We start from the raw sequence: 25,173 nt of genomic DNA on the forward strand, positions 1-25,173 counted from the left end.
GGCTCATGGTCTCGTGATGAGGTAGTCATGCCTGTGACTTCAGAATCAGTCACGCTCAACACCACATGGTATTCCCTGTTAGTCTAATGGTCAATACATTGGTTTCTCCTGTGGGAGACCATGGTTCAGATCCAGTGGCAATGGGTGCCGTTTAAGATGAGGGAGGACGATTCTTTTTCTTATGAGCATGGCCTTATTTCAATTACAGCATATTGGATGACTGTCATTCATTCCATTCACCCAGCTCAAAGTAACATCGATAGGTTTAGGCTACAACATGATACTCAAATTTTCTCTACACCCATCAGGAGGATGCTACAACATAGCCTATGAATTAATGTTTTTAATGTAGGTGCACACAGGTCGAGAGACAAATTTGAGGTGACAGACAGTGACACACTGCCTTGCATACACTTGCCTGCATCTTGCTGATCTAGGGCTTAATCATTAGTCCAACATTTGCAAACAATAATTTCTATTTGCAAAATTAGGGTTGTTTATGCCCGTTTCATTCTGATTGCTCCTGTCTAAGAAAAGTTTTTCAACAGAATCGACAGAATGAATACACCCCTCATCACACTTAAACACAGTTCACTTTCATAGCAGCCACGTTGTATTCCTTCTCGCATCTACACACTCTCCTGCTCTCACCTTTTCCCTTTGCTTGTGGACTTCAATGCACAATACATTAGCTGTCTGTGACCAGGTGAAAAAACCTTTCCAAGCCAAACCACATCATAACCGCTGACTGCTACACACAGTCTACATCGTTGTCACCATATTAGCTAAAGTAACATCATAGTCAACATAGCCAATAGAACTAACGTGTTCGTAACCCTGCTAATCATGGGGCGGCAGGTAGCCTAGTGGTTAGAGCGTTGGGCCAGTAACAGAAAGATTGCTAAATTGAATCCCTGAGCTGACAAGGTAAAAATCTGTCGTTCTGCCCCTGAACAAAGCAGTTAACCCACTGTTTCTAGGCCATCATTGTAAAGAAGAACTTGTTCTTAACTGACTTGCCTAGTTAAATAAAGGTATAAAAGAATTAAATCATGCAGTACAGTGTATAGTCAGTAAGCAGTTTAGCAATTACACCGGTGGGCCCAGTGGCAATAAATTAGGTAAACCTTAACTTGACTTAGAATAGTTCCAGTGTTGTGTTGGATAGCCAACTAGCTAACATAGCATCCCTCTGTTTGAGTAGACTAAACTAGCTTGCTGCATTTGCTAGCGTTGAAACTAAGGACAAAATATAGCTCTTGTTTCTCCATTTTTGAAGAAATTAATTTGTTCAAAACATTTCAACTATTGTCTATCGCTCTCTTTGAGTAAACTACTCACCACATTTTATGCACTGCAGTGCTAGCTAGCTGTAGTTTATGCCTTGATTCTCTTATGCCTTGATTAATTCTCTGATCCTTTGATTGGGTGGACAAAATGTCAGTTCATGCTGCAAGAGCTCTGATAGGTTGGAGGACGTCCTCGGGAAGTTGTCATAATTACTGTGTAAGTCTATGGAAGGGGGTGAGAACCATGAGCCTCCTAGGTTTTGTATTGAAGTCAATGTACCCAGAGGAGGACGGAAGCTAGCTGTCCTCCGGCTACACCATGGTGCTACCCTACAGAGTGCTGTTAAAGATACTGTAGACCTTCATTGCATAACAGTGATTTTTGCTCAATTACTTGATGACGTGAATATATTTAGTATAGTTTGATCTGAAAAGGATAGCTTTTAAATGTTTCACTATTTAAACTTTTATGAAATTCACTGAGGATGGTCCTCCTCCTCCACTGTTCAGATCCCCACATGACACTTCCACCACACTGGGTCATTTCCTGAACTGCCCATAGTCTGTTATCACACCCTTGCGTTGAATATTTCCCTGAGCTTCGTCTGTAGAGTTTCTCATGACTTAGAAAACCTCTGTTACAAAATATATTAGCCTGTCATGAGTTAGTAAGCGGCAAACGCACTTGCCTCTCTTTAACAAAACCTTCCAGATGAGAATGCAGGATAAAAACACTAGACTGTATTGTTCCTTTTGGTACACACATAGTAGTGCACAGGTTTTTGTATCTTTAGCTTCAAGCTATAATGTTGATCTCACAGACTGTCAGTCTTGCATTCATTGATCCATCTTTGAATTTGAGAGTGGTTACATTTCTCCAGGCTGAATAACGAATTAAGGATTGTGCATTTAAAGGTGCAAGCCCACTCCACCTATTCATATGACTTTAGGTCACATGATAGCTCATGGATTTTAAAGTGTGATGTTGCAACAAGAGGATTTACAGTAAACATTTCTCTGCCAAAATAAAAGTTTACTGAGTAACGCTGGATGGTCACACAGTGCTATATATATCAAAGTGAATAGCCATAATCTAAATCTTTTGGAAAGAAAGTTACTGTAAACAATAGAGATAGTGCCAAAACCTTCAGAAATGTATTGTCATCCGCAAACAGTGCGTGTTAATTTACATATTAATGTTCTTGAATGCTCCTTTCCAGGTGAAAGCGATTTTTAGCCTATGCAAGCTGCTTTGTTATCATTATTTTCAAACTCAGGTGACACTTCGAAAAGAGATCTCATTCTCAATGTGATAACCTGTCTAAACAAAGAATTTATCATTTTTTTTATACATCTGCTACCTTCACTTTTTCAAATCAAATCAAATGTTATTTGTCACATGTAGCGAATACAACAGGTGTAGACTTTACCGTGAAGTGCTTACTTACAAGCCTGTTCCCAACAATGCAAAGTTAAAAAGTGGGAAACATTTGCTAAAAATAAATAGTAACACAATAAAATATTGAGAATATACACAAGGAGTACTGGTACCGAATCAATGTACAGGAGTACGAGGTAGAGGTAATTGAGGTAATGTGTACATTTAGGTATGTGTAAAAGTGACTAGGCAATCAGGATAGATAACAAACAGAGTAGCAGCAGCGTATGATAGAGTGTGAAAGTGTGTGTGTGTGCATTGTGTGTGTGAGCGTATGTGTGTGTTGGAGTGTCAGTGTAGTATCTGTGAATGTGGGTGGAGTCCAGTGAGTGTTCATAAAGCCGGTGCAAGATAGTCAGTGCAAATTAAAAGGGGTCAATGCAAATAGTCAGGGTAGCCATTTGATTAACTGTTCGGCAGTCTTATGGCTTGGGGGTAGAAGCTGTTTGGGAGCCTTTTGGACCCAGACTTGCGTTCCAGTACCGCTTACCGTGCAGTAGCAGAGAGAACAGTCTATGACTTGGGTGGCTGGAGTCTCTGAAAATGTTTAGGGCCTTCCTCTGATACAGCCTGGTATAGAGGTCTTCGATGGCAGGGAGCTCAGCCCCAGTGATGTACTGGGCCATACGCACTACCATCTGTAGCGTCTTACGGTCGGATGCCAAGCAGTTGCCATACTAAACGGTGACACAGCTAGTTCAAAACTTTTTAGGGATTTGTGTCCCTTCCACGGGACGGTTGAGTTAACGTAGGCTAATGCGATTAGCATGAGGTTGTGAGTAACAAGAACATTTCCCAGGACATAGACATATCTGATATTGGCAGAAAGCTTAAATTCTTGTTAATCAATCTGCACTGTCCCATTTACAGTAGCTATTACAGTGAAATAATACCATGCTAATTGTTTGAGGAGAGTGCACAATTTTGAACATAAAGTTATTAATAAACAATTTAGGCACATTTGGGCAGCCTTGACACAAAACTTTGAACAGAAATGCAATGATTCGTTGGATCAGTCTAAAACTTAGCACATACACTGCTGCCATCTAGTGGCCAAAATCTATATTGCACCTGGGCTGGAATAATACATTTTTGCCTTTCTCTTGCATTTCAAAGATGGTACAAAAAAATACAAAAGAACGGTTGTTTTTTTCTTTGTATTATCTTTTTCCAGATCTATTGTGTTATATTCTCCTACATTCCTTTCACAGTTCCACAAACTTCAAAGTGTTTCCTTTGAAATGGTACCAAGAATACGCATATCCTTGATTCAGGGCCTGAGCTACAGGCAGTTAGATTAGGGTATGTCATTTTAGGTGAACATTATTTTTTAAAAGGGGCTGATCCTTAAGAGGATTATTTTAAGACGCTGTCAATGTTGCAGCTGTAGAACATTTTGAGGACCTGAGGGCCCATGCCAAATTTTTTCAGCCTCCTGAGGGGGAAGAGGCGTTGTCGTGACCTTTTCATGACTGTGTTGGTGTGTTTGGACCATGATAGATCCTTAGTGTTGTGGACACCGAGGAACTTGAAGCTCTTGACCCGCTCCACTACAGCCCCGTCGATGTGAACGGGGGCGTGCTCGGCCCTCCGTTTCCTGTAGTCCACGATCAGCTGCTTTGTTTTGCTGACATTGAGGGAGAGGTTGTTGTCCTGGTCCTGAGCAAAAAAAATGACTTGACTAGACATGGGACTTTTATTTTGAAATTTCTGTGTTGCCATTATTACTGCTCTTCTCGTTTGTATCATCACAAGAATTAGCAACACGGAGGCTAGCTAACTAGCTGTCTACAACTGTTTAAACAGCTGAAATGGTGAGTTCAAAATGAAAGAAGTAGCACGTCACTATTTAATTTATACATAAATAGAGATGTACTAAAGCCAAGGTATTGTCATCCTTTGGCCCTTTAGTTATTTTTTATTATATGTCTTGGCTAACAGCTAGCCTAGTGTAACGTTATATGCACAGGTCGGAGGCCCTGGCTGGAACACCACTGTTCTTCCTAGCTTGGTAGATAGTTTTGATTCGTGGCAATTGGCTAGATTAGCGGTTATCTCGTTTCCCACTGATTATTATCCCCGCAAGCTGAACATTTAGTTACACATAAAGCATTAACTAGATGGCTAATGTTAACTAGTTACTGCCTCATCGTCTTGTCTGAACGTCACGAGAAATGTTGACTGCTAAACGTTAGCTGTCAAGCGTGCGATTTGCCTTTAGCCCATGGCACCTCTAACGGAATTAGTCTTCACTGTAGCATGTTTCATTATGTAATTTAGCTAACTAGCCAAAACACCCATCTGTTAACTAGCTAGGTAATTATCAAAGTCCCATAAATTAACGTAGCCCCATGGGAAATATATCTGACTCGGTACCTACTGGGGCAGTTGTTGCAGAAACTATTAAAAAATAGTTCCGCCATTTCCTGGTTGCAAAAACATTCTAATAGTTCGCCTAATTTCAGTTTGTGACAAAACAAGCCAAGTATAGTGTAGAGAGTCATTGTACCATATAAAACGCTGTGAAATATATTTTCCATATCCAAAAATATTGTATTTTCAGCTGTTTGACGCTGGTATACAAACCCGAAAGTAAAATACGCAAAAACTAAATTTAACGGGAAGCATAGAAATAGAACAGATCTATCTACAGCTTCTTAAACTTGCTTTCAATGCGAATGACAGATCTATTACAGACGTTTGCTATGTGAATTTGGTTGGGTCGCCCCAAAAGTTACATGGTGCAGTTAACACATCACTTGTGGTATGGTTTTGGAAGCATAAGGACCTTATCTTGCGGTACCAGAGCACCAAGTCTGGGACCAAAAGGCTCCTTAACAGCTTCTACCCCCCAAGCCATAAGACTGCTGATCAGTAAATCAAATGGCTACGCAGACTTTTTTTTTTTTTGCACTGACTCTCTTGCACAGGCTCAATGTACACACTGGACTCTAACCGCACACTCACACATACTACACTGACACACCAACACACACACGCAAAACGCACACATATGCATGCATATTTAAGCCATATACATTCACATTCCTTCACACTCTTCACATACGCTGATGCTACTCTCAAATCAAATTTTATTGGTCACATACACGTGTTTAGAAGATGTTATTGCGCATGTAGTGAAATGCTTGTGTTTCTAGCTCCAACAGTGCAGTAATATCTAACAATTTCTCAACAATACACACACTACAACTAATCTAATGTAAGGAATGGAATGAAGAATATAAATATTTGGATGAGAAATGTCAGAGCGGCATAGACTAAGATACAGTAGAATAGAATACAGTATATACAGTTGAAGTCGGAAGTTTACATACACTTAGGTTGGAGTCATTAAAACTCATTTTTCAACCACTCCACAAATTTCTTGTTAACAAATTATAGTTTTGGCAAGTCGGTTAGGACATCTACTTTGTGCATGACACAAGTAATTTTTCCAACAATTGTTTACAGACAGATTATTTCACTGTATCATAATTCCAGTGGGTCAGAAGTTTACATATGTAACAGTGTAGGTTCCGTCCCTCTCTTCGCCCCAACCCGGGCTCCTTGCACACATCAACAACTGACACCCCACGAAGCATCGTTACCCATCGCGCCACAAAAGCCGCGGCCCTTGCAACGCAAGGGGCAACCCTACTTCAAGTCTCAGAGCGAGTGACGTCACCGATTGAAACGCTATTAGCGCGCACCACCGCTAACTAACTAGCCATTTCACATCGGTTACACTCACCCCCCCTTTGACCTCCTCCTTTTCCGCAGCAACCAACGATCCGGGTCAACAGCATCAATGTAACAGTGTAAGTTCCGTCCCTCTCCTCGCCCCAACCTGGGCTCGAACCAGGGACCCTTGCACACATCAACAACTGACACCCATCGAAGCATCGTTACCCATCGCGCCACAAGAGCCACGGCCCTTGCAACGCAAGGGGCAACCCTACTTCAAGTCTCAGAGCGAGTGACGTCACCGATTGAAACGCTATTAGCGCGCACCACCGCTAACTAACTAGCCATTTCACATCGGTTACACATACACTAAGTTGACTGTGCTTTTAAACAGCTTGGAAAATTCCAGAAAATTATGTCATGGCTTTAGAAGCTTCTGATAGGCTAATTGACATAATTTGAGTCAATTGGAGGTGTACCTGTTGATGTATTTCAAGGCCTACCTTCAAACTCAGTGCCTCTTTACTTGACATCATGGGAAAATCTAAAGAAATCAGCCAAGACCTCAGAAAAAAATTGTAGACCTCCACAAGTCTGGTTCATCCTTGGGAGCAATTTCCAAATGCCTGAAGGTACCACGTTCATTTGTACAAACAATAGTACGCAAGTATAAACACCATGGGACCACGCAGCCGTCATACTGCTCAGGAAGGAGATGTGTTCTGTCTCCTAGAGATGAACGTACTTTGTTGCGAAAAGTGCAAATCAATCCCAGAACAACAGCAAAGGACTTTGTGAAGATGCTGGAGGAAACAATATCTATATCCACAGTAAAACGAGTCTTATATCGACATAACCTGAAAGACCACTCAGCAAGGAAAAAGCCACTGCTCCAAAACTGCCATAAAAGAAGCCAGACTACGGTTTGCAACTGCACATGGGGACAAATATCATACTTTTTGGAGAAATGTCCTCTGGTCTGATGAAACAAAAATGGAACTGTTTGGCCATAATGACCATCGTTATGTTTGGAGGAAAAAGGGGGAGGCTTGCAAGCCGAAGAACACCATCCCAACCGTGAAGCACAGGGGTGGCAGCATCATGTTGTGTGGGTGCTTTGCTGCAGGAGGGACTGGTGCACTTCACAAAATAGATGGCATCATGAGGTAGGAAAATTATGTGGATATATTGAAGCAACATCTCAAGACATCAGTCAGGAAGTTAAAGCTTGGTCGCAAATGGGTTTTCCAAATGGACAATGACCCCAAGCATACTTCCAAAGTTGTGGCAAAATGGCTTAAGGACAACAAAGTCAAGGTATTGGAGTGGCCATCACAAAGCCCTGACCTCAACCCTATAGAAAATTTGTGGGCGGAACTGAAAAAGCGTGTGCAAGCAAGGAGGCCTACAAACCTGACTCAGTTACACCAGCTCTGTCAGGAGGAATGGGCCAAAATTCACCCAACTTATTGTGGGAAGCTGGTGGAAGGCTTCCTGAAACGTTTGACCCAAGTTAAACAATTTAAAGGCTATGTTACCAAATACTAATTGAGCGTATGTAAACTTCTGACTTCAACTGTACATATGAGATGAGTAATGCAAAATATTGAATCATTATTAAAGTGACTAGTGTTCCATTATTAAAGTGGCCAGTGATTGCTAGTCTGTGTATATAGGGCAGCAGCTTCTAATATGCTAGTGATGGCTATTTGGCCTTGAGATGGAAGCTGTTTTTCAGCCTCTCGGTCCCAGCTTTGATGCACCTGTACTGAACTCGCCTTCTGGATGATAGCGGGGTGAACAGGCAGTGGCTCGGGTGGTTGTTGTCCTTGATGGTCTTTTTGGCCTTCCTGTGACATCGGGTGCTGTAGGTGTCCAGGAGGGAAGGTAGTTTGCCCCCGGTGATGTGTTTGGCAGACCGCACCACCCACTGGAGAGCCCTGCGTTTGAGGGCATTGCAGTTGCCATACCAGGTGGTGATACAGCTCAACAGGATGCTCTCAATTGTGCATCTGTAAAAGTTTGAGGGTTTTGGGTGCCAAGCTGTTTATTATCTATGTATAGCCACTTTACCCTTACCTTCATGTACATATTACCTCAATTACCTTGACAAACCGGTACCCATGCACATGGACTCTACCAGGACTGTGTTTAAACGGGTTTAAACAGTGTACAGTTATTTTGCATTTGTGAAATTATTTTCATGTAGTATGAAAATAGAGGGATTTATATTTCTAGAACCGTACTGCAATTGAGATTTGATTCTCATTTAGTTGGAGTATTTGGCTGTTTTGGCTTCCAGAGTCAATTCAACCTTTAAGCAGAACATGTAAGGTCCTTGGACTAAGGAGAAACGTTAAGTTCCTTTAGTCCATTATTGAGAGAGCTATTTCTGATTGTATGTGCCTTTTAAGTTGATTGTAAAGTCTTCCTGTTTTTCAGAGTTTCCTGGGTGGTTTATTTGGTCCTGTGTGTGAAATTGATGTCCTACTCAATGATGCAGAGACTAGGAAGACAGCAGAACTCAAGACAGAGGATGGAAAAGTGGAGAAGAACTATTTGTTTTATGACGGAGAATCGGTCTCTGGGAAGGTGAGCATTGCACACAGACACACATTAGGGTTTCCGTTAGGACATTTTCAAACATTTGCCAAAATATGGAAATCTAGGAAATATATAGTTGGCTACGAATAATATGGATGAGAACTCTCTTGGTAGATAGTGTGGTCAACAGCTTATCATAAGGTACTCTACATCAGGTAAGCAATACCTCAAGACTTCTTTAATATTAGACATCGCGCACCAGCTATTATTGACAAATAGACACACACCCCCACCCCTCATCTTACCAGACGTAGCTTCTCTGTCCTGCCGATGCATGGAAAATACCGCCAGCTCTATATTAACCGTGTCGTCGTTCAGCCACGACTCGGTGAAACATAAGATATTACAGTTTTTAATGTCCCTTTGGTAGGATAATCTTGATCGTAGGTCATCCATTTTGTTTTCCAATGATTGCACGTTGGCCAATAGAACGAATGGCAGTGGCGGTTTACTCACTCGCCTACAAATTCTCAAAGGCAGCCTGACCTCCGTCCCCTTTTTCTCCATCTTCTCTTCATGCCAATGACGAGGATTTGGGCTCGTTCCCGAGAAAGTAGTATATCCTTCGCGTTGGATTCGTTAAAGAAAAAAATCTTTGTCCAGTTCGAGGTGAGTAATTGCTGTTCTGATATCCAGAAGTTATTTTCGGTCATAAGAGAAAGTAGCAGCAACATTATGTCCAAAATAAGTAAAAAAAAAATAAAAAAAGTTACAAACACGAAAAAACTAACAAAACAGCAAAATTGGTTAGGAGCACATAAAGCGGGAGCCATCCCCTCCGGAACCAGTTCGTAGCCGTCTATTTACCACCACAAACCGATGCTGGCACTAAGACTGCACTCAACAAGCTGTATAAGGCCATAAGCGAACAAGAAAATGCTTATCCAGAAGCGGCACTCCTAGTGGCCAGGTACTTTTAATGCCGGCAAACTTAAATCGATTTACCTAATTTCTACCAGCATGTCACGTGCAACCAGAGGAAAGAAAACTGTAGACCATCTTTACTCCACACACAGAGATGCATACAAAGCTCTCCCTCACCCTCCATTTGTCAAATCTGACCATAATTCTATCCTCCTGATTCCTGCTTACAAGCAAAAACTAAATCCAGGAAGTACCAGTGACTCGATCAATACGGAAGTGGTCAGATGACGCGGATGCTAAACTACAGGACTGTTTTGGTAGCACAGACTGGAATATGTTCCGGGATTTCTCCAATGGCATTGAGTATAATAACACCTCAGTCATCGGCTTCATCAGTAAGTGCATCGACGACGTCGTCCCCACAGTGACCGTACGCACATTTCCCAGCCAGAAGCCATGGATTACAGGCAACATGCGCATCGAGCTAAAGGCTAGAGGTGCCGCTTTCAAGGAGCAGAACACTAATTCGGACGCTTATAAGAAATCCCGCTATGCCCTCAGACGAACCATTAAATAGGCAAAGCGTCAATACAGGACTAAGATTGAATCCTTCTACAGTGGCTCTGAGGCTTGTCGGATGTGGCAGGGCTTGAAAACTGTTACGGACTACAAAGGGAAACACAGCCGCGAGCTGCCCAGTTCCTCACTTCGAGACAAGCAACACTGAAGCATGCATGAAAGAACCAGCTGTTCTGGATGACTGTGATCACACTCTCAGTTTCCGATGTGAGAAAAACCTTTTAAACAGGTCAACATTCACAAAGCCGTGGGGCCAGATGGATTACCAGGACGTGTACTCAAAGCATGCGCGGACCAACTGGCAAGTGTCTTCACTCACATTTTCAACCTCTCGCTGAGTCTGTAATACCTACATGTTTCAAGCAGACCACCATAGTCCCGGTGCCCAAGGAAGCGACGGTAACCTTACTAAATGATTACGTCGGTAGCCATGAAGTGCGTACCACTCCAAATAAACGTTTTTTTTCTTCACGTTTTCAAACAGTCCATTTATATTTTCCAACAGGGCTATACATTTGGGTGAGTTTTTTTTCTCGCCTGAGTAGCCTCGTTTCACTGCCAAAAATAAAATTAAACCATCTAGTGTTCAGCGAAGTAACAACACACTGGCAAATACAGGTATCCTTGTCAAATAATTAACATCCAATCACATTAACCGTTACTCTATCCCGGGAATTCCACTAATGGTCCGTATGTAGCCAAACGTAGCTGCTTCTCATTCCGTTTGCTCGAAAATGTATAAATGGTTAAAAAAAAGTAAGGCCCGCGTCCATAGACACACATACCATCTCTACTGGTAGTACTGCTACTACCAGCAGTACTGCACCTGTCGACGACACAAGTTGTTCTGCTTCCACGAGCACATCCAATGCTAGCATCAGTAATTCTACATTTGTTGGTAGCCCAGCTAGCATGGACACTGACAGTTCTAAAACTGATGTAGCCTAAGAGCTACTGCCCTCTTACCCGGGAAAGCACCCGCAAAACAGACAGGGACATTGGACCATTTGAAGAGGTGCAAATATGACGAGAACTACATTGATTTGGGGTTCACTTATATTGGAAGTAGTGCCTTTCCTCAGCCACAGTGTGTTATATGTGCAAAAGTACTATCTCACAACTCGATGAAACCTTCACTCTTGCACGGACATTTAGAAACAAAACATGCCAATTTGAAAAATAATATTTCGTTTTTTGAGCAAGAAAAATACTTTTGAGTAGTAAGACATGTATAAAAGAAACAGATACCATTAATAAGAAGGGGCTTGAAGCATCTTTTATGGTGAGCTACCGAGTGGCTTAGACAGGCAAGCCCCATACTATTGTGGAGGACTTAATTCTTCCTACTGCTGGGACAATGCTGGGGGAAAAAGGCCCAAAAAACTATACAGACAATGCCTACATCAAACAACACTGTTTCACGACGCATCTGTGACATGGCAGGAGATGTTTTGAAACAATTACTGCTTCGCATACAAGCCAGTGAATTCTATACGTTACAGCTGGATGAGTCAACAGACGTGGTGGGCTTGGCACAGCTCCTGGTATATGTCCATTACGTTTATGGGGGGTCAATTAAGGAAGACATCCTCTTCTGCAAGCCACTGGAAACTAGGACAACAGGAGAGGACATTTTTTAAGTACTGGACAGCTTTGTGACATCAAATGGACTTTGGTGGTCAAGATGTGTTGGTATCTGTACTGATGGCGCAAAAGCCGTGACAAAGAGACAGTGGAGTGGTAACGCGCGTGCAAGCAGTTGCTCACGACGCCACTTGGGTACACTGCAGCATTCACCGAGAGGCTCTTGCTGCCAAAGGAATGCCTGACAGTTTGAAAGACGTTTTGGACACTACAGTGAAAATGCTTAACTTTGTTAAAGCAAGGCCCTTGAACTCTCATGTATTTTCTGCACTATGCAATGATATGGGCAGCGACCATGTATCACCTTTACAACATACAGAAGTGCGCTGGTTATCAAGGGGAAAAGTATTGACACGTTTTTTTGAATTGAGAGACAAGCTTAAAGTTTTCTTTACTGACCATTATTTTCACTTGTCTGACCGCTTGCATGATGACGAGTTTCTCACACGACTGGCCTATCTGCATGATGTTTTTTCTCACCTGAATGATCTGACTCTAGGATTACAGGGACTCTGTGCAACTATATTCAATGTGCGGGACAAAATTGAGGCTATGATTAAGAAGTTGTAGCTCTTTTCTGTCTGCATTAACAAGGACAACACACAGGTCTTTCCATCATTGTATGATTTTTTTTTTGTGTGCAAATTAACTAAAGCTTAGGGACAATGTCAAATGTGATATAGCGAAGCACCTGAGTGAGTTGGGTGCGCAATTACGCAGGTACTTTCCTGAAACGGATGACACAAACAACTGGATTCGTTATCCCTTTCATGCCCTGCCTCCTGTCCACTTACCGATATCTGAACAAGAGAACCTCATCGAAATTGCAACAAGCGGTTCTGTGAAAATTTAATTTAATCAGAAGCCACTGACATATATTTCTGGATTGGGCTGCACTCCGAGTACCCTGCCTTGGCAAATCGCGCTGTTAAGACACTGATGCCCTTTGCAACCACGTACCTATGTGAGAGTGGATTCTCTGCCCTCACTAGCATTAAAACTAAATACAGGCACAGACTGTGTGTGGAAAATGATTTAAGACAGACTCTCTCCAATACAACCCAACATTGCAGAGTTATGTGCATCCTTTCAAGCACAGCCTTCTCATTAACCTGTGGTGAGTTATTCACAATTTTTGATGAACAAATAAGGTTTTATATGTAAGATGGCAAAATAAGACTAAATTATTGATTATTATTATTTGTGCCCAGGTCCTATAAGAGCTCTTTGTCACTTCCCATGAGCTGGGTTGTGACAAAAATTCTCACTCATTCTTATGTTTAATAAACGTATTGTATAGTGTGTGTGTGTGTGGCAGGCTTACAATGATGGCAAAAAAACAACATTTGAGAGTGCGCTGACCCTGGTGGTAGAGGGGTACGCAGCTGGAGGTTGAATGTTTGAAGGGGTTCGGGACTATAAAAAGTTTGGGAACCACTGCCCTAGACCCACTCCAATTCGCATACTGCCAAAACAGATTCACAGATGACTCAATCTCACTCCACATTGCCCTTTTCCACCTGGACAAAAGGAACACCTATGTGAGAATGCTGTTCATTGACTACAGCTCAGCATTCAACACCATAGTGCCCACAAATCTCATCACTAAGCTAAAGACCCTGGGACAAACACCTCCCTCTGCAACTGGATCCTGGACTTCCTGACGGGCCTCCCCCAGGTGGTTAGGGTAGGCAACAACACGTCTGACACGCTGATCCTCAACACTGGGGCCCGTCAGGGGTGTGTGCTTAGTCTCATCCTGTACTTGTCCGTGTGGCCAAACACGACTCCAACACCATCATTAAGTTTGCTGATGACACAATATAGGGAGGAGGTTAGAGAGGAGAACAACCTCTCCCTCAATGTGAGCGCGACAACAGAGCTGATTGTGGACTACAGGAGAAGGCGGGCTGAACAGGCCTCCATTAACATTGACGGGGTTGGAGCGGGTTGAGAGTTTCAAGTTCCTTGGTGTCCACATCGCCAACGAACTATCATGGTCCAAACACACCATTTTTAAAGATTTTACCTTTATTTAACTAGGCAAGTTTGTTAAGAACAAATTCTTATTTTCAATGATGGCCTAGGAACAGTGGGTTAACTGCCTTGTTCAGGGGAAGAACGACAGATTTTTTTGCCTTGTCAGCTCGGGGATTCGATCTTGCAGACTTTCGGTTACTAGTCCAACGCTCTAAACACTAGGCTACCTGCCGCCCCACCAAGACCGTCGTGAAGAGGGCATGACAACACCTTTCCCCCTCAGGAGACTGTTTGGACCATGATAGATTGTTAGTGATGTGGACACCAAGGAACATGAAACTCTCGACCCGCACCACTACAGCCCCGTTGATGTTAATGGTGGCCTGTTTGGCCTGCCTTTTCCTGTAGTCCACGATCGTCTTCTTTGTCTTGCTCATATTGAGGGAGAGGTTGTTGTCCTGGCACCACACTGCCATCTCCCCCTTAATAATCACCAAGCCTCGGTGTGAAAGAGCAAAATATCATCACTTGATGATCCCATATATCCAGTGGAAACATCATAAAATACCTTTCCCTTGCTCAAAAAAAGCTGTCTGTCCCGAGCTCACTGTCGTGGGAAACTCTGAGGGCCCAGAATAGGCTAGTTGATGCAAGTTTGCTAGAGACCACTTCGGGCCTGACCCAGTTCATTGATTTGATACGTTGCACTTCACTAGCGACAGCTCAAGTGAAAACAGATAGTAATGGAGGCAGACAGGCTGAGTAGAAAGATGAATGTGATTGAAAGAACCAGAATTTATCAGTATATTTTCTGTTTTTATTTGTCGTCTTTTGGTATTTTTACTTAATTGACAATGGAAGTTATAGTCCAACGGCTGAATTGGCCATCTCTGAGTTCCATGCGCTCATTTAGGCTATTTAGCCGCCAGTGATCACGGTGTAGCCTATCAATGTGTCCATATGGTAGAGGCTGGTGCTCTTGCAGTAGTTGACTTTTAAATGGTATATTTCATTATTTATTTTTTATTTTACCCCCTTTTTTATCCCCAATTTCGATCGTGTCTCATTGCTGCAGCTCTCCAACTGGCTCGAGAGGCGAAGGTTGAGTCATGCGTCTTCCGAAACATGACCCGCCTAACCACGCTTCTTAACACCCGCCCGCTTAACTTGGAAGCCAGCTACACTGTTCAACTGATGACCGAGGTCAGCTATAACGCGATGAGCCAAGTAAAGCCCCCTCGGCCAAACCCTCCCCTAACCTGGATGACGCGTGGCCAATTGTGCGCCGCCCTATGGGACTCCCGATCACGGCCCTTTGTGATACAGCCCGGGATCGAACCCGGGTCTGTAGTGACTCCTCTAGCACTGCAATGCGGTGCCTTAGACTGCTGTGCCACTCTGGAGGCCCATATTTTAATCATTTTAATTACGATTTGACTAACCACGTGACAATGATTTTGAGAAACAAAAATTTTAATATTGAAATGAAACTGTTTCACGAAAATGCATATATGAAAATCATAACTGACAAGCAGATCGGTAGAAATGGTTGGATAAATTGTATGCTTCCTCAATCTTGAAACTCACACGCCGCCTAAGAAGTCTTTAAAAAATAAATGCCTCCAACTTTTTATGGTCGGATATTCAAGCAAGGTAAGACATGCCTCATAATATGAAGTTAAACATTCAGGTTTCAAACAATTAAGTAGGTTTTCAAAATGCATACTGCCTCCAGCTCAGCTTTAGTTTTTTCTCCCGGTTAATTTGGCCGGCAACAATTTGAATTTATCCGTTTTTCTTTTTTTTTGTCAAAAGCTGGCAATTACCGGCTAACTGAAACCGTGACACACACACATGGTATGACATTATGATGGCGATCAATGCTGTGCATCGGACTGCTTCCTATGTCAATGTGTGCTATGCCAATTAATGATGTGCAGTTCGCAAATAATTCGTTATTTTTCAACAACTCTTTTTACTGACTTGAGTCATGATACGTTTTTCTGAGTGACTTGTTTAATCTGCTGGCCGCAATGAGTCCTACAGCAGAATTGATAAACTCAGCAAAAAAAGAAACGTCCTCACTGTCAACTGCGTTTATTTTCAGCAAACTTAACATGTGTAAATATTTGTATGAACATATATGGCAGAACACTGACATTCCTGTCTTGCAGGAAATCACGCACAGAACGAGCAGTATGGCTGGTGGCATTGTCATGCTGGAGGGTCATGTCAGGATGAGCCTGCAGGAAGGGTACCACATGAGGGAGGAGGATGTCTTCCCTGTAACGCACATCTTTGAGATTGCCTGCAATGACAAGCTCAGTCCGATGATGCTGTGACACACCGCCCCAGACCATGACGGACCCTCCACCTCCAAATCGATCAAGCTCCAGAGTACAGGCCTCGGTGTAACGCTCATTCCTTCGACGATAAACTTGAATCCAACCATCACCCCTGGTGAGACAAAACCGCGACTCGTCAGTGAAGAGCACTTTTTGCCAGTCCTGTCTGGTCCAGCGACGGTGGTTTTGGGCCCATAGGCGACGTTGTTGCTGGTGATGTCTGGTCAACAGGCCTACAAGCCCTCAGTCCAGCCTCTCTCAGCCTATTTGTGGACAGTCTGAGCACTGATGGAGGGATTGTGTGTTCCTGGTGTAACTTGTGCAGTTGTTGCCATCCTGTACCTGTCCTGCAGGTGTGATGTTCGGATGTACCGATCCTGTGCAGGTGTTGTTACATGTGGTCTGCCACTGCGAGGACAATCAGCTGTCCGTCCTATCTCCCTGTAGCGCTGTCTTAGGCGTCTCACAGTACGCACATTGCAATTTATTGCCCTGGCCACATCTGCAGTCCTCATGCCTCCTTGCAGCATGCTTAAAGCACGTTCACGCAGATGAGCAGGGACCCTGGGCATCTTTCTTTTGGTGTATTTCAGAGTCAGTAGAAAGGCCTCTTTAGTGTCCTCAGTTTTCATAACTGTGACCTTAATTGCCTACTATCTGTAAGCTGTTAGTGTCTTAACGACCGTTTCACAGGTGTTCATTCATTGTTTATGGTTCATTGAACAAGCATGGGAAACAGTGTTTAAACCCTTTACAATGAAGATCTGTGAAGTTATTTTGATTTTTACGAATTATCTTTGAAAGACAGGGTCCTGAATAAGGGACGTTTCTTTTTTTGCTGAGTTTACATGCTTTTACATGTTTAGAACTGATAATTTATCGTATGGTGCAAGAATTAATTCAATTACTATGAATACTATGATTAACACAGCTTTATAGAACCAAAACATACACAGCCTCTGCTCAACAAACTCAAACTCCAGAACAAATCGTTTTGGGGGCTGCAGTTTGCAAACGATATTGTGCTTATCACCCTCACAGCAGTCAAGCAATGCATTCCGCCAAGAGTCGTTCACAATCTTGCCCGGTTGCGGCCACAACTAGACCTCGTTTCAAATGTGTCAAGAAATAGTCTTATTTGTGTGCCTAGCAATCAACAAATGTATGCTGAATAAATATGTAAACGCAACATGTAAAGTGTTGGTCCCATGTTTCATGAGCTGAAATAAAAATTCCTGAGATTTTCCATTCGCACAAAAGCTTATTTCTCTAAAATTTTGTGCACAAATTTGTTTACATCCCAGTTAGTGAGCATTTCTCCTTTGTCAAGATAATCCATCCACCTGACAGGTGTGGCATATCAAGAAGCTGATTAAACGGCATGATCATTACACAGGTGCACCTTGTGCTGGGTAAAATAAAAGGCCACTCTGTTGCAAGAGAATTTGTTAATTTCTCTACCATATGCCACCTCCAACGTCGTTTTAGAGAATTTGCCATTGTCTCTAATCGGCCTCAAAACCGCAGACCACGTGTAACCACGCCAGCCCAGGACCTCCGCATTTGTCTTCATCACCTGCGGGATCGTTTGAGACCAGCCACCCAGACAGCTGATGAAACTGAGGAATATTTCTGTCTGTAATAAAGCCCTTTTGTGGGTAAAAAGTAATTCTCATTGGCTGGGCCTGGCTCCCAAGTTGGTGGGCCTGTGCCCACCCATGGCTACACTCCTGTCCAGTCATGTGAAATCCATAGATCATTAGGGCCTAATACATTTTATTTAAATTGACTAATTTACTTTTATGAACTGTAAACCAGTAAAATCGTTAAATGTTGCATGTTGCGTTTTATATTTTTGTTCAGTATACATTGTTTAAAGCACGCTTTTACAAGCCTCAGTCACAAATTATATCTCCAATAAACCCTCTATGGTGAACGACGTGAAGGAGAGGCTTGTAGAAGCATGACTCAAGTTTTCAGTTAATTGTTAGCCAGTGTGGGGTCCTGCATGCTCTGACTCAAATGAACATAAATGAGTCGAAAGATTTGTTCTTTTGACTGAACGAGTCGAAAAGATCAGAGACAGTAAAAAGAGCCAAACTTCCCATCACTAATGCCAATATCCGACAACTTGTTTGTTTTCTTTTAAGGTGAATCTCAATGTGAGGCAGACAGGCAAGAGACTAGAACACCAAGGGATTCGAATTGAGTTTGTTGGGCAGATTGGTGAGTTTATGTTAATTTATATTTTGATATTATAACCTTGCAGCAGCGCACCACCTCAAACACCAGCCATGCATTGTTTATTGGTTCACAAACCAAGTGCACTGTCGGTCTCATTTAAGCTAAACGGCTTAGCAAACCATGTGCTTGTCATGTGAAAACTACAGTGGACTACACTCCACACCACACACCCTGGCCTGGTGGCAAAGTGTTTCTGTGAAGACTCCTTGACCATTACTGAGGGTTCAATGTTGTCAAACCGACTGAGGAAGTTTTAGGGAAGCCTTCAAATAACACACTATTTTCTCTGAACGTCTGATCATAGGCCAATCTAGGTTATTAGATTCAGGCCTACTTCCTTATTTATAAGTTTGTTCAAATGAATGCGTCCCGGATTTGCCTATTGGAAATATTAGGTTCCTGTGTGTGATGAACCTAACATAAGTGTTTAAACTTGTGCTCTATGTCTTTCAGAGCTTTTCAGTGATAAAAGCAACACGCATGAATTTGTGAACCTGGTAAAAGAGCTTGCCCTGCCAGGGGAGTTGACTCAGAATCGAAGCTACGACTTTGAGTTCATGCAGGTGGAGAAGCCATATGAGTCTTACGTTGGAGCCAACGTCCGACTGAGGTTAGCTCACAATATTCTCTCATACAAAGCCAGATATTCTCTGCATTGTCCCTGAAACCAACCATTCTATTCTACACAGCTTGAGATGATCAGTGAAACTGCATTAGATGGCTTCTTGTCATTGCTACAGCCGCCTTGTTATGAATATATGCACTGTGTCATTTGAAGTTCATTTGCATTGTAAGCCAGCCATAACTCCTATTGTTATTTCCTACAGATATTTCCTCAAAGTGACAATAGTGAGGAGACTGTCTGATCTGGTGAAAGAGTATGACCTCATTGTCCATCAGCTGGCCACTTACCCTGATGTGAACAATTCCATCAAGATGGAAGTTGGTATTGAAGACTGTCTACATATAGAGTTTGAATACAACAAGTCCAAGTAAGATGTATACCATAATGAGAAATGAATGCATTCAAACACCTTTTAAAAAGCATAGCATAGTAGCACATTCGCGTGTCAAAATCTCTTATCAAATTCAGAATTATAAAAATGTAACTTAATTTCGACCTGACCCTAATCTGTCTTCTCAGATACCACTTGAAAGATGTAATTGTGGGTAAAATCTACTTCCTTCTTGTGAGAATCAAAATCCAGCACATGGAACTTCAGTTGATCAAGAAGGAGATGACTGGAATAGGTGAGATGAGGCTTACTTGGGGAGAGAGTTCACTTAAACGGCATAAGGTGTTGCTTTATTTTTTAGATACTTTTTTATTTGAAATTAGTGAATTCCATATTTTTCAAGTTTTGTAAACCTAAAACTGTCCCTGTAATCTTGGCTTTTGTTTTAAGAACAGTGTGAAGTAGATGTATTTAGTCATGTGAAATTCCTTTCCCAGGTCCTAGCACAACTACTGAGACAGAGACTGTTGCCAAGTATGAGATAATGGACGGAGCCCCTGTGAAAGGTAGGCACAATATGGTGTTGGTGTGAATGTCCCAATATTATGATTTTATCTATTTTATGTTATTCGACCCCACCAAAGCAGCATAATGTTTTCAGGACTTGTAGTGTACATGGAAATCTATCTCTTCTTGCCATTTACCTTGTTTCAAAATCCTCTTTATGCCTGTCCTTTCCCTCTTAGGAGAGTCTATTCCCATCCGTCTGTTTTTGGCTGGCTACGACCTCACAGCCACCATGAGGGACGTCAACAAGAAGTTCTCTGTGCGGTACTTCCTCAACCTGGTGCTGGTGGATGAGGAGGACAGGAGATACTTCAAACAACAGGTACAAAACCTGAAAGCCAACCTCCATTTACCTACCTGTCTGTCGTACAATCAACTACCTGTCTGAGTGTACAAAACATTAAGAACACCTTCCGAATATTGAGTTGCACCCCTCCCTTGCACCCCTCCCTTTTTTGGGGGGTGGACCATTTTTGATACACATGGGAAACTGTTGAGTGTGAAAAACCCAGCAGAGTTGCAGTTCTTGACAAAAACTGGTGCACCTGGCACCTAATACCATACCCCCACACTTAAATCTTTTGTCTTTCTCATTCACCCTCTAAATGGCACACATACACAATCCATGTCTCAATTGTCTCTAGGTTAAAGAATAATTTTTAAGCCTGTCTCCTCCCCTTCATCTAGGCTGATTTTAAGTGGATTTAAAAAGTGACATCAATAAGGGATCATAGCTTTCACCTGGTCAGTTTGTCATGGAAAGAACAGGTGTTCTTAATGTTTTGTACACTCAGTGTATGTCTGGCAGAAACATTACAGTAGATAAATATTACAGTAGTTTGAATTAGGCCAATATTATTATTATTGAAAGCAATTATCTTCTCTCAATATGAACATTTTATAATAACTTGAGAGGATCAATCTGACTCTTGTTGACTGTCTCTATTACCAGGAGATTGTTCTGTGGAGGAAAGCTCCTGAGAAAATAAGGAAACGGAACTTCCACCAACGCTACGAGTCTCCTGAGCCACAGCCGACCCTTACTGCTGAGCAACCCGAAATGTGAAGACCACTGGAAACAGAAAATGATTCTGATTATGCTTAAAGCAAACAAGGAGAGGGGGGCGCAACTCGACACATGCAAGGTGAAAATAAAGCGTCAGACAGCCATTTAATACAACTACCTTCTGCAAGGTTACAGTCTCTTGCTGCTACACCTGAATGGGCTGGGTCTACTCTGCTGGCCGCAGCAAGCACTCTTGTTAGCTTACTGTATGGACTCGTCTGTTTGACACACAATGGAAAGCACTGGAATGGGAGCTACCATTTCTTTTATATTGCAAAAAGGTTTGACCTACCCTTCCTGTAAAATATGCACTTGGTTAGGCTCAACACTGGGGACATGACGTACAATCATACACTACTAGATATTGCAAAGGATGTTCCAGTGCATGTAGGCAGGTCAAATTGAATATGATGGGTTAATGTTGATTTCAGCGTTGGCTGTAAGGTCATGCTGTAAGACAATAGGCATGCTTTGAGCTCAAAGGGTGCCATATTCATAATTCACTGAAATACAGTGAGCTTCAAAAGTATTGGGACAGTGACATTTTTGTTGTTGTTTTGGCTCTGTACTCCAGCACTTAGGAATTGAAATGATGGTGACTGGGAGGTTAGTGCAGGCTGTCAGTTTTAATTTGAGGGTATTTTCATCCATAGCAGGGGAACCGTTTAGAAATTACAACACTTTTTGTACATACATATGTGTATTAAAGTAGTCAAGTTTAGTATTTGGTCCCTTATTCTTAGCAGATTATTTTGTGCCCAATAGAAATTAATGGTAAATAATGTATTGTATCATTTTGGAGTCACTTTTATTGTAAATAAGAACATAGTGTTTCTAAACACTTCTACATTAATGTGGATGCTACCATGATTACGGATAGTCCTGAATGAATCGTGAATAATAATGATGAATGAGAAAGTTTGAGACACATCTTACCCCCCACAAAAATGCTAAGAGTTTAGCATGTCTTGGGGCTATGATTTGTGCGTCTAACTTTCTCATTCATAATTTTTCCATTTTTCGATTCATTCAGGACTGTCCGTAAACATGGTAGCATCCACATTCATGTAGAAGTGTTCAGAAACATTCTATCCTTATTTACAATAAGAGTGACTCCAAAATGACACAATACATGATTAACCATTCATTTCTATTGGGTACAAAATCTGAAACGCAACCAAAACAAACAGCAAATGCATCCAGCAAGTTTGTAGAGTCACAAGCTTAATGTAATCATTGCGTGCTAGGAATATGGGACCAAAAACTACACTTTTGACTACTTTAATACATAAGTGAATTTGGCCCAATACTTTGTCCCCCAATTTTATGGGACCATGTACAAAAAGTGCTGTACTTTCTAAACTGTTCACCCGATATGGATAACAATACCCTCAAATTAAAACACTTTAACCTCATAGTCATTGTATAATTTCAGATCCAAAGTGATGGAGTACAGAGCCAAAACAACAGTGTGTCACTGTCCCAATACTTTTGGAGCTCACTGTATGTAAAAGATTTCTATCTCCTAAGTTATTTAGTGTAGAACCTGTAGTTTTTTTTTTTTTTTTTCACTTCACTTTTTCTTGTATTTTGTGCTTTTCTTTTTCGAAATGCAAATATACTGTATATTAATAAATGCTTTTGCTAGTGGCATTGGATTGAGGCACTACAAAATGCTGTTTTAAATAAAATGATTTTGATCAACGGTTAGGTCCTACATGTATATCTGTATGTCATGTTCGATGATGGTTGAATGGGTACTTAAATTTATTTTGGTTTTGTCTATATTTAGAGAAGTGCCACTTTACATAATTTCCATAAGGATACATATTTAAGCTCAGATGGGGCTGTGCTACAATCACGTAACAATGTTGTTATGTCTTCATTTCTGAATACTATACAGGCAATATTGTTTTGTTTTTTTAGTTAAGTGCCTGTAAGGTCATGAAGAAACTTTTGCCAAATACTGGCCTGACTCACCATTGCATGTTCACCACATTTTATACTGTGTTCAATATGTATCTGACTTGTGTGGACGTTGAACATTTGTATATATCTAGCCTCAGTCTATATCCATCATCAATTATAAAAGAAATGCAAATTTATACTTATGTATTGGAGTGAGGTCTTTAATACTTTCTCTGATGACTTATTTCAAAGATGATATCATGCTGTTTACCATTGAAATAAATGGTCACAGTTCCAGTCTAGTTAAGGGGTGGCTCTCCCATAGACACCAATGCAATAGCAGCTGGGTCTGGTCTACTTACATTGACTGTATATCACGTGTCAAACTTCATTCCATGGAGGGCTGAGTGTCTGCGGGTTTTCACTCGAACCTTGTAATTCATTGATGAATTAAGGTTTCTAATTAGTAAGGAACTCCCCTCACCTGGTTGTCTAGGTCTTAATTGAAAGGAAAAACAAAAAAACCTGCAGATATTCGGCCCTCCGTGCTGAGTTTGACTCCCCTGCTTGTATATGAACTCGGAAAAAAAAAGAGGGAGTGGGATGTCTCGCTTCATGTCCTGTCTCTGCTTTTATTAGTGTTTCCAATTGGTCCGTGCTATCCAGGATCATTAGGACATCCCTACTCCATTGACGTTTGAATGTAAAATGGTTGAGATTAGGTAAAGGTTATGGTAATCGCGTGTGGCCATACCTCCAGAATCAAGTCAGGTGAACCAGTATATGTGCGTTAGTGATAGGCATTCCGAGTCTTTTGGGTGAGACGGCTCATTTGGCTCCGTTCATGTTAAAGAGCCGGCTCATTTGGCTCCGTTCATGTTAAAGAGCCGGCTCATTTGTCCCCGTAACGGCTCTTCATTCAAAATCGATATACAACTATGATAAAATGGCAAATCTCCAATTTAAAGCCCGAAAGAAAGGCTACCATTTTCAGATGGTAAAATGCCAGCTCAAATAAATATTTACCTGGCCAAGTTATTAGATTTTTTTTCTTACACTGAAAAAAATCAGAATGGATCAGATTGACACACTCCCCACTATTTATTGTTTCTGCAGTGAGGATTCACACTCTTTAGATAGTTATTTATGCATACTGCTACTACTATAGCTGTGGGAAGTAGGGGTGCTGGAAAGTATTTTTCTCCCTCATACAGGAGCACTAAAGGCCTAGTTTCATATTTTGTTTATTTATCAGTAGGTGTTGCATCACCCCTACTTCCCGCGGCTATGGTAACAGCAGTATGCAAATCAGGGAGCCAAATGAAAGGCTCTTTCACCGATGTGATTCAGTTCGCGATGTTCACCAAAAATATCTGTTCAAAAAGAGACTAGGTCGCGAACGACGCATCACTATGCTAGGTTAATGTATATGGTTAGAGATCTCTAACGCCCAGAAAGCTCCGATTCCAAATCATATTCACCAGCTATGCAAGAGTTATAATATCAAAATACGTTCGTTCATCACCAAATAGGGGTTCGCTAAGCAGCAATCTTAATTTACTCCCTTTACAATCGGTATGTACTTCCAAAAAAGGTCTAAATAAAAATGTACAAGCAACCTAAAAAATGCCTATTCGGCACCTTCAAGGTATAATGTTGGTAAATGGGAGTTTGCACCGGACCTTTATGGGCGTTAGAGATTTCTAATGCACGGGTTAAAAGGGTAGGGATCCCAAGGATTCTGGATAGCGCTTACATTTTCAATCCTGGTCTTACCTACACACTGGTTATATGGATTTAACTGGTTATATGCATTCAAATAAAAAATGTTTCACAATATTGTGTGCCACTGATCGCACTCAAATGCTGAGTCATAGTAGGCATTCTATTTTCGTGATTGAAATGTCAATTTGCTGCTTCAGAGAGTTTCTAAACCCAGAGGCAGAACATCACATGACATCGCCTACAAGTGTTATCGGGGATTTCTTTGGGAGAAGCAGTTTCT

The 25,173-nt window shown here is 41.8% G+C and overlaps 1 protein-coding gene across 1 annotated transcript; it reads left to right on the forward strand.

Annotated features, from left to right (window-relative positions):
- The first annotated feature begins 4,345 nt into the window (after nucleotides 1-4,345).
- vps26a (VPS26, retromer complex component A) lies at nucleotides 4,346-23,365 on the forward strand. The gene is made up of 9 exons (XM_014213605.3): nucleotides 4,346-4,541; nucleotides 8,854-9,003; nucleotides 18,578-18,653; nucleotides 19,125-19,281; nucleotides 19,499-19,663; nucleotides 19,816-19,922; nucleotides 20,125-20,193; nucleotides 20,374-20,516; nucleotides 21,147-23,365. Exons 1-9 carry the CDS (start codon nucleotides 4,539-4,541, stop codon nucleotides 21,258-21,260), a joined length of 984 nt encoding a protein of 327 aa, XP_014069080.1. The 5' UTR covers nucleotides 4,346-4,538; the 3' UTR covers nucleotides 21,261-23,365.
- Nucleotides 23,366-25,173: the final 1,808 nt, after the last annotated feature.

The sequence above is a fragment of the Salmo salar genome, chromosome 01 (genome assembly GCF_965601325.2).
Source record: "Salmo salar chromosome 01, fSalSal1, whole genome shotgun sequence".
NCBI lineage: Eukaryota > Metazoa > Chordata > Actinopteri > Salmoniformes > Salmonidae > Salmo > Salmo salar.

Excerpts from the sequence above, each read along its gene's own strand:
- vps26a (XM_014213605.3), top strand. Across the intron at positions 19,664-19,815 it reads TTTGAATACAACAAGTCCAA|ATACCACTTGAAAGATGTAA; the intron begins GTAAGATGTATA and ends CTGTCTTCTCAG. Across the intron at positions 19,923-20,124 it reads GAAGGAGATGACTGGAATAG|GTCCTAGCACAACTACTGAG; the intron begins GTGAGATGAGGC and ends TTCCTTTCCCAG.